The 9,575-nt window shown below is 49.9% G+C and overlaps 1 protein-coding gene and 1 non-coding gene across 3 annotated transcripts in view; one reads left to right on the top strand and one right to left on the bottom strand.

The window, feature by feature from the left end:
* The window catches only part of SIMC1 (SUMO interacting motifs containing 1), a 31,592-nt gene extending 23,974 nt beyond the window's left edge, over positions 1-7,618 (bottom strand). For both annotated transcript variants that reach the window (XM_045576857.1, XM_036424651.2), the window contains exon 1: positions 7,364-7,618. In XM_045576857.1, coding sequence (XP_045432813.1) covers positions 7,364-7,492 — 129 coding nt within the window. In that variant the 5' untranslated portion in view covers positions 7,493-7,618. The remainder of the gene's footprint in view (positions 1-7,363) is intronic.
* Positions 2,274-2,377, top strand: LOC118711920. The gene has a single exon (XR_004985875.1). It is a non-coding gene; the product is annotated as a U6 spliceosomal RNA (small nuclear RNA).
* Positions 7,619-9,575: the final 1,957 nt, after the last annotated feature.

The raw sequence follows: 9,575 nt of genomic DNA on the forward strand, positions 1-9,575 counted from the left end.
GATCCTTTTTCATATACTTGAAGGTCTCATTAAATTTATCAGTCTTTTTTTTTTTTAGGAAATTCTTGAAAAACCTTATAACCGTGGTTTTGAAATATATATCCATTCTTTTTCTTTCTTCCATTTCCTTCATTAGTGGCCTTCCTCTTTGTCTCCTCATTTTAGCTGCTTCCCTGAGTTGATGGAGTGGCTGTGTGTGCTAGGTGTCCTAGCAGGGCCCAGTGGCTCAGCCTCCCTAGTAACCTGAGGTGGACACACTTGGTGGGCTGTGTGTGCAGACTTGTTGTAGTTAAGCGTAGATTGTTGTTAGTATCACTGGGGGGAGTGATATAGTGTGTTTTGATTTATACAAGGCAAATTGGCTGTGAGTATCAGCTATGTCTCCGTTGGGAGAGCTACTATGCTCGGCATCCTTGGATGGGGCGGAGTCTCAGGGTGGAGCAGACAGCCTTAGTTTCCCGTCAGCCCTGCCCTACAAGGCCTCTGTGTCTCAGTGTCCTGCGACAATGGCTACACACACATCTGAGAGAAGGTTGCTCTCGAGTTTCGCCCGCTGCCAGACAATCCAGTTTCTCCCTGAATGAGTCCAGGTATCCAAACCCTCACTCGGAACTGGATTTCTGTGCAGTCGGGAGGTTCTGTTTCTCTCCCGAATGAGAGAGCTAGTGTCGCGCTTGCTGCCCGCCCTCTCCAAGCACGATGAGTAAACCAGCTGCATTATTCAGCCAGCAGCTATTTCTGCACGCGCAGGTCTCCGCACCTCTGTCCTCCACAGCTCCTGAGTATCAGTGTCCTTTTCTCTTTCCTTCTAGTTGTAGTTTCTACTCAGCCAGCTTTCCAGTGTTTCTGGACAATGTCTGCTCTGTCTTCCAGTTGCAGCTTTGAAATTATTGTGCGAGGCAGCAGTATAGGTGTTTACCTATGCCACCATCTTGGTTTCTCCCTATTAAATGTTTTTTAAAAAGTATGATTCCATTGGGAAAAAATTAGACATTTATATATTTTTATGTACATACACAAAAAAGTTCTGGAATAATACACAAAAACTGTTAGTTATCTCAAGAGAGTAGGAATGAACAGAGGAGAATTCTTACTAATGTCCTGAAATTTTTCCTGTGTATAATTTTTAATTTAAAATGGGGTAATTTTATTTTTCAAAATATATAATTGTGTACTTTAAAGAAATAAAAACAGAAAGCCCTTGGAGGGTACAGGACTTCCTTTTGGAGTAAAGAAAAATTTATTAAAGTAGATAATGGTGGTGGTTGTACAACTGAGGGAATTTTATGTCTGGTATGAAATTATCTATATATATAAAAGGCTAATATGTTAAGTGTCCATCCAGGTAATGATGTCATGTAGCAATACCTGGCTTCCTTTCCCTAGTGACTAGCCTCCTTGCAATTTCTCCAGCCCAGGAACATGACTTGCTTTATAGTCAGTTGCAAACATTTTACACTTTTAACCAAATGTCTGTGAAGCGTTTTTCTCATGCCTTATCCCATTTTATCCTCACAGAAGTCCTGGAGTAGGTAGATAGGAGACTCAGTAGAATCCTATTTTCTTTTCATTAGCCAGAAAACGAAGATTTAGAAAGTGTAGACACTTGACTTGACTGAAACTAAGTAAGAAATGGTGGACCTTGACAATGACTTCGTTTTCTCACTGCACAGAATATAGTCAAACACTTCTGCAGTTAAATATTTTACCCTTTGTTCTCCCTGCATGATCTACAATAATAATCTGTTTCATGTTGATATTTACTGCTGTGTTGGTGACAATTACCTGAAAGAGAAGTTGGGGTGCTTCACTGGGCTGAAAAAACTTTAGCTAAATCAGAAAGCAGGTCTAATTAAGCAAGTTTATTCTCTATATATAAAAGGCTAAGGTGACTCACACATGCACACTGCATATAAAGCTCTTGCCAGCGCCCATTATATGAGTGTTTCAATCTGTCATTGTCAATCGTGAATTTGGTCGACACTTCTATTATAAAGGGCGAATAGCAATAATAAAATGTTTCTTCTAATTAATTTCCTTTCAATGTGCATGAATCTGTGTACCAGGCCACTAGTATCTTAATAAAACTATTAAGCTGTTAATAGAAGATGAAGAAGTTATTTCCAGCCTTAAGGGAAGCTAACCTTGATTTTTAGATCCAAATTATTTTGACATCTATTGTTTTAAATTCAAAATGTAGGTGAATTTTGCTTCCTACTCTATGACATATCCATATTTTAGTTCCAAAAAATCTTTATAAAAAAATTAGCCTGGTGCTCACATTGGCAGCACATGTACTAAAATTGGAAGGGTATAGAGATTAGCTTGGTTCCTGTGCAAGGATGACATGAAAATTCACCAAGTGTTCCATCGCCCTGGGTGGGCACTGGCGTCCTCATATTTGGCTTGGAGAAGTCGTCCCAGAGACCCACTCTGGGCATGCACCCAGGCTTTCTGGGATGCCCACCTGATCTTAAAAAAAAAAAAAAAAAGTTAGCCTGGGATAGATTCTGTGTTTATCCTTTGGCTGTCCCATCACACATTGCTGGTGTTGTCAGCAATCCTTAATTTGCAGCTACTGTGTAACTCCCATCTTTGCTTCCATCATCACATGGTGTTCTTCCTCTTACTTCACTCTATCCTAAAAGGGCACCAGTCATATTGGACGAGGGGCTCACTCTACTCCATATGACTTTATCTTCACTGGTTACATCTGTAAAGTCCCTATTTCCAAATAAGGCCACATTCTGTAGTGAGAAGTTAGGACTTCAACATATCTTTTTGGAGGACCCAATTCAACCTATAATGAATCTAATATGTACCTAATATTTACACCCCAACCGGCCAGGAAAAGGAACCTGCTTGAGCATACTCTCTGACCTCTAGCCTCACTAGCTGCTCTTTCACCCCTTGCCTTCACCAGGGCTAGGCACTGTGGGCCTAGGCCCCGGCCCTGGATGTTCTTCTTGTGGCTTCTCAGCCTCCATGATCACATCCAAATCACTACAATCTACGTGATGTGCTAATGACAACAAATCTGTGTTTCTAGTGAGGACTTCCTCCCTGGCCTATAAACTGAGTGCAAACATCATACTTGGCATCTCCAGTTGGCTAACCCACAGGTGTCTTGACACCTTCAAAACAGTAGGTCAAACATTCAACCACTGAGCCACACTAGCCAGGCTCCAAGTCTTGATTTTTGGTGCACCCTTTGCTCCTAAACTTCTAATGCCACTTCTTCAACATAGACTCTCCCAGGCCGTGGTATTTTGTGGAAGAGCCACACTCAAGGGGCCAAAGAGCCGCATGTGACTCACGAGTCGCAGTTTGCCAACCACGGCCCTAGACCTTCCCATAACAAATCTCTTCTGTCACCATGGTCTTCGATCAATTGTTAACTCTTCAGCCGAAACCGGTTTGGCTCAGTGGTAGAGCGTCGGTCTGCGGACTGAAAGGTCCCAGGTTCGATTCCGGTCAAGGGCATGTACCTTGGTTGCGGGCACATCCCCAGTAGGAGGTGTGCAAGAGGCAGCTGGTCGATGTTTCCCTCTCATTGATGTTTCTAGCTCTCTATATCTCTCCCTTCCTCTCTGTAAAAAAATCAATAAAATATATTTTTTTTTAAAAATTGTTAACTCTTCAGAGAGGCATTCTTTGAAAATTGTATCCATCCCACCCAAGTTACTACTATATTGTTCATTTATTTGTGTATTGCTTGTCTTTCCCCTTGAGAACATATTTATTGAAAGACTGAATCACAACCAAAGGAAAAAATTAGAACCATGACAGCTCACAGAATCTGGCTATCAAATCAGCAAAGAGGAAAAGGCCTTTTTTCTTCCTAGCGCTCTGTATATAACCCGATGCTACATGTATGTGGTTGCTACCTGGTGGTCTCTCACTGACTAGAATGACAGCTCATGAAGGCAGGAACTTGGTTTGTTCATGGCTGTATCCTCAGCACGTATACTAGTAAGAGCTGGGCATTCAATAAACATTTACTGAATAAAATGACAATATCTAGGGGCAATGAAGGAAGGAGTACGCTGAGACTATAATTTCTGTAGGAAATTCTGTAGACAATACATGTCAAGAGCCCTCAAAGGAGGACATGCCTTTTTGACTCAGCAATCTCACATCCAAGAGGCTCTTCTCCTGCACAAAGAAATGATTATTTATGAGGGAATTCCTCGCTGGGATGTTTATAATAGAGAACATTTAGAAACAACCAGCATGATACCATGAATAGATTATAAATATAATTATAAATCTGCACAATAAAATACATTAAAAATATTGGTAAAGACATGTATTTATTGATGTGGAAAGAGATAAAAATACATTAATAGAAAAAGGCAGGCTACAAAAAACACACACACATCTATAGCAAGACTTCATTTTTGCATAAACATGTATCGGGGGATACACGTTTTGTACAAGTATACATGCACATTTACAGATCCAAGTTCGGACAGACAGACATCAAAATGTTAACATTAAAAAAAATGTTTATGTTCATTACCTGGGGATAGTGAGATTAAGGGCAATATAAATTTTCTTCTTTATGTACATTTCTAAATATTTTTGTAATAGGTCAACCTACTATCTGTACGTGTTCTGCGTGGGAAAGAAAACACAACTAAGCTTATTAAAAACACAAACACACTTCATCAACTTAGGGAAGCACCACAGCCCAGGTGAAGACCAGGAGTTCAAAATATTAACTACAGCCGAAACCGGTTTGGCTCAGTGGATAGAGCGTCAGCCTGCGAACTGAAAGGTCCCGGGTTCGATTCTGGTCAAGGGCATGTACCTTGGGTGCGGGCACATCCCAGGTAGGGGGTGTGCAGGAGGCAGCTGATCGATGTTTCTCTCTCATCGATGTTTCTAACTCTCTATCCCTCTCCCTTCCTCTCTGTGAAAAATCAATAAAATATATTTTAAAAAAATATTAACGACAGTATTGGAGACAGCTTTCTCACTTCCTGGATTCAAGCAGGTTGCTTCCCCTCAGTCAATACTGTAAAAAAGAAAACAACCGTAAAACTCGATCCTTTCATTTCATTCCTGCCAAGTGTGAGAAGGTCGGGACTGGCTGAGAAACAGCACAGAGTGTAACAAAAGTTCTCACGGATGCTGGGCATTTGCCTTGCGTGGCCTCATTACAAATCTCCTAAGGCAGTGGTCGGCAAACTCATCAGTCCGCAGAGCCAAATATCAACAGGACAACAACTGAAATGTCTTTGGAGAGCCACATTTTTTAAACTTAAACTTCTTCTAACGCCACTTCTCCAAAACAGACTCGCCCAGGCCGTGGTGTTTTGTGGAAGAGTCACACTCAAGGGGCCAAAGAGCCGCATGTGGCTCGCGAGCCGCAGTTTGCCGACCACAGTTCTAAGGGTTCTACCAGGTAGGTATTAATGTTCCCAAAAGCAAAAGCTGCAGGAGGTGGAGAGGTGGAAGAACCGGCCCAAGCTCACAGGTCTCTGCCCTCAGGGCCTTCGGGAAGAGGCTTTAAAACCTTGCAAGTCTCCCAAAGCCTCTGGTCTCTTACGGTCCTTATCTAGTTGGCAGGAGAGAGAAAAGGAGAAAAGCCTGGGGTTTTTAGAAAGCTGAAGTAAAAAGTATCTAGAGAAGTTCCAGAAGTAAAACTCTCTGGAACTTGACCTCTTCAACTCAGAAGGCTCCAGAGCAAAATGCCTGGGTGGGTGGTCACGGGATGGGGAGCAGTTAGAGTGAGTGAGTGAGTGTGTGTGTGTGTGTGTGTGTGGTCACAAGAGACACAACGGACTGGGCTAAGACGCCATCTGAGTGCTTGCAGAAGGAAGCTGGGCTAGGAGGAGGGAGAGGGCTAGCCCCTGGGATGAAAGGAAGCGGGTAGGAAGAACCAAGTTCAAGGGGACAGAGAGAAGGGGCAGAGGAAAGAGGAAGAGCCAGGAGGAGAGGTGGCTGAGTTATTCTGCGGTGTTTTTTTCCTTCCACCTTTCCCTCTGTCACTCTTAGGCCTCTGGTGCTGTCTATAGCGATGCCTACAAACCCTCCCTCCCGCCTGCTCTCCGGACCATCCATCCCTCAGGGCGGCCACCTCCACGTACATTTCCCGTGGGCACTTGGCATCCTGAAGGTCCACACCAAGCCTGCTCCCACTCTTGAACTCGCGCTCCCTTTCCTTCAATCATTATTTCACCCCAAAAATACTTATTGTGGCCCCCTCACTGCCTGGCGCTAGGTACATCCACCCGCCTACCAAGCTGGACCACGTCTCCCTTGAAAACCTCTCTATGCCCATCTCATCTCAAGTCTCTCCTGAGAGGCACGGAGAACCCTCCAGCCGGGCCCAGAGCCACAGAGCGCGGGGTGTCCATCCGGCCTGCAGCCATCCGTTCCCGGTGCCGGCACCGGCTCAGGTGGAGGCGGGGCCGAGCTGGCCGGAAGGGGAAGGAAGGAAGGGGCTGCATTTGCCTGGAAGGGGCATTTGCACATGAAGAAAGGTGGTTTCCTTCCACTGTCCACGGGAGACCTGGAAAGTCTTCGTTTCCTGCGGGGCGTGTGGCTCTGGGGCTGGGAGGACCTGGGGGTGACAGCCTGTCCGCCCACCCCGGAGCGCTCCCTGCCACCTGTTGAATGAACGCACCCCCTCCTGCGAGAGGGGCCACGGCGCCCACGCCCCACGCCCGGCCCCTAGCAGTGGGGGTCCAACCAATATCTGTGGAGGGTTCTAGAAAAGCAGGGACCGTAGCTGTTTGATTCTCCATCTCGGGAAGAAGGACAAAGACTGAGGCCGAGTGTTGGGGGGAGAGAACCAGTGCAAGATGCCCCCCCCCCCCGGTTCTCCGGGGACTTGGGGCGGGGGGGGGGGCCTCGCTCAGCGGGTAGGTCCCCCGCCTGCAGGGCTCCACCCGGGCCCCTCCGCGGCTGCCAGGCCTGGAGCGGCGCCACCATCTGCCAGGCCCGCAGCCCCCGCCGCCCGCCCGCCCGGCTCCCGTTACCTCCCGCACAGCGGCACCTCCCCCGCCCGCAGCCACCCCGGAGCCCCGTCCCGGGGACCCGAACCCCCGCCCCGCCCCGCCCCGCCGAGGCTGGGGAAGCCCGGGCCCGGCCTGAGCGCCGCGGCCGCGGCCGTCGCCCATGTGCTCGGCCGCCCCTCGCAGCCCGCCGCTCGGGCTTGAACTCGGCGCCGGGAGGCCAGGCCGCCCCCGTGCGGCCCGTCGCGCTCCGCGGCCGGGAGGCGGCGAGGCGGGAAGCCGGGAAGCCCTGCAGCCGCGCGGCGCCACCCGGCGGCGGCGGGCGGCGGGGGCGCGGGGCGGGCGGACGGTCGGAGCGGAGCGGAGGCGGCGCTGCGGCCGCGGGCGCGCTCACTCACCACGGTCCGGCGGGGCAGGGCGCCCGGGGTCCGGGACAGGGCCCGGCGCAGCCTCCGCGCCCGGCCCGAGCGGGCGCCCTCCGAGCTCTCGGAGCCGCTGTCGTCCGAGATCACGATGAAGTCCTCCATGGCTGCGGGCCCGGGCCGGCCGGCGCGCGGGCGGCGGGGACCCAGGCGGCGGCGGCGGGGACTGGGGTTCCTGCTGCTGCTGAGGAGACGGCGGCCGAGGCGGCGACGAGCCAGGCCATCACCGAGGCCCCGCCCCTTCCGCCAGGACCCGCCCCTCCCGCCCCTAACCACGCCCCTCGCCGCGTAGCCCGCCTCTGGCTCCGCCCCTCACCGCATAGCCCGCCCCTAACCACGCCCCTCGCCGCGTAGCCCGCCCCGGCCCCGCCCCTCCTGGGCCCAGTGCCCCAGGCCGCTGGCGGCGAGCAGGGGGCAGCCCCAGGCAGGGTCAAGGCCCAGGTCTCTGTGCTCGGTGATGGTGGTGGTGGTGGTGGTGGTGGTGGCGGTGGCGGCGGCTGCGCCCGTCCTCCCAGTCCGGAGATAAGGAACAAGGAAGAAAAGTCACGTTGCAGCCCTCTGAGCAGGTGGTGAGGTCTGAGCCGTGCAGGAGGGCGGGCGTCGGAGGCTGCGGCTGCCAGGGCTTCCGCAGCTGCTGCTAAAGGACTCCAGTGTGAAGTGAGGTGTGAACGGGGCCTGTGCCTGAGCCCCAGGGTCCCTCCAGGGCAGGGGTCCCTCCAGGGCGGGGACCTGGCGTTGGGCTGAGTGGGGTGGGGGGGACTGATTAGGGGGAAAAGAGGCCCCACTTTGCACAGGTGCAAGTACTAGTACATCTGTAAGAGGAATTCTTAGAAGTTAATTACTGGGTCAAAGGTGCCGTTTCCCTAGTTGTTTCAATAAAGGGGGATCCCAAATTACTCTTCTAAATTGTACCAGCTTGCAGTTTCACCAACATCCCCTGTAATTCAGAGATATAAACTGTGAGACTTAGCCCGGCCGGCGTGGCTCAGTGGTTGAGCGTGGACCTATGAACCAGGAGGTCAGGGTTTGATTCCTGGTCAGGTCACGTGCTGGCGGTTGTGAGCTCCATCCCCAGTGTGGGGCCTGCAGGAGGCAGCTGATCAATGATTCTTTCTCAACATTGATGTTTTTTTCCTCTATCTCCTTTCCTCTCTAAAATCAATGAAAATATACTATATAATAAAGAGGTAATATGCAAATTAACCCTCATGCCATTGCAAGATGGCTGTGCCCACAGCAGAGGTGGGGTTCCTGTAATGAGCAATCAGCAGGGACCTAAGGCTGCGTGGCACCTGGCTGGGGCAGGGACCTGAGGCTGTGCCTCTCCCCAACCCCCCGCCCCCCGCATGGGCTGGGGGACTTGAGGCTGTGCCCCCTGCCCAGCAGAGCTTAACTAGGGTTCCTGAGGCTGCACCCCCCACCCGTCCGGGTTTGACGGGGGTGGGCCAGCAGGGTCTGGGTCTCACACAATTTTGAGGTGTGCACAGGTGGGTGGGGACTTGGCTCTGGGTCCGTGGTGTGCTCCAGACTCTGACAGGAGGAAGGTTTTCATATAGATTTTATTAATTTTCTTTAATCTCTGACACTTTTATTATAAAGAAAGGGCAAATAGCAATATTAAAATATTTCCTCTAATTCCCTTTTAATGTGCATAAATTTCATGCACTGGGCCTCTAGTCTAACCATAATTGTCTTTCAAAGACACCATCTCCAAATATCAACATCTTGGGAGTCAGAGATTCAACATACGAATTTTGGGAGGACACATAACACTATAAATTTCTAAATATAAGTGTATTTTTATTGTTGATTTTTTAAAATGTATTTTATTGAATTTTTTACAGAGAGGAAGGGAGAGGGATAGAGAGCTAGAAACATCGATGACAGAGAAACATCGATCAGCTGCATCCCTGTACACACCTTACCGGGGATGTGCCTGCAACCAATGTACATGCCCTTGACCGGAATCGAACCCGGGACCCTTCAGTCCCCAGGCCGATGCTCTACCCACTGAGCCAAACCGGTTTCGGCTTTCTGTTGATTTTTAAAGAGAGTGGAAGGGAGGGGGAGAGTCAGAGAGAGGGAAACATCGATATGAGAAAGACACATTGATTGGTTGCCTCCCACTTCAGCTCTGAGCAGGGCTGAGGAGAGTCGGCAGCCCATGAACGTGCCCTTGACCAGAATC

The sequence above is a fragment of the Pipistrellus kuhlii genome, unplaced genomic scaffold (assembly GCF_014108245.1).
Source record: "Pipistrellus kuhlii isolate mPipKuh1 unplaced genomic scaffold, mPipKuh1.p scaffold_m20_p_8, whole genome shotgun sequence".
Classification (NCBI taxonomy): domain Eukaryota; kingdom Metazoa; phylum Chordata; class Mammalia; order Chiroptera; family Vespertilionidae; genus Pipistrellus; species Pipistrellus kuhlii.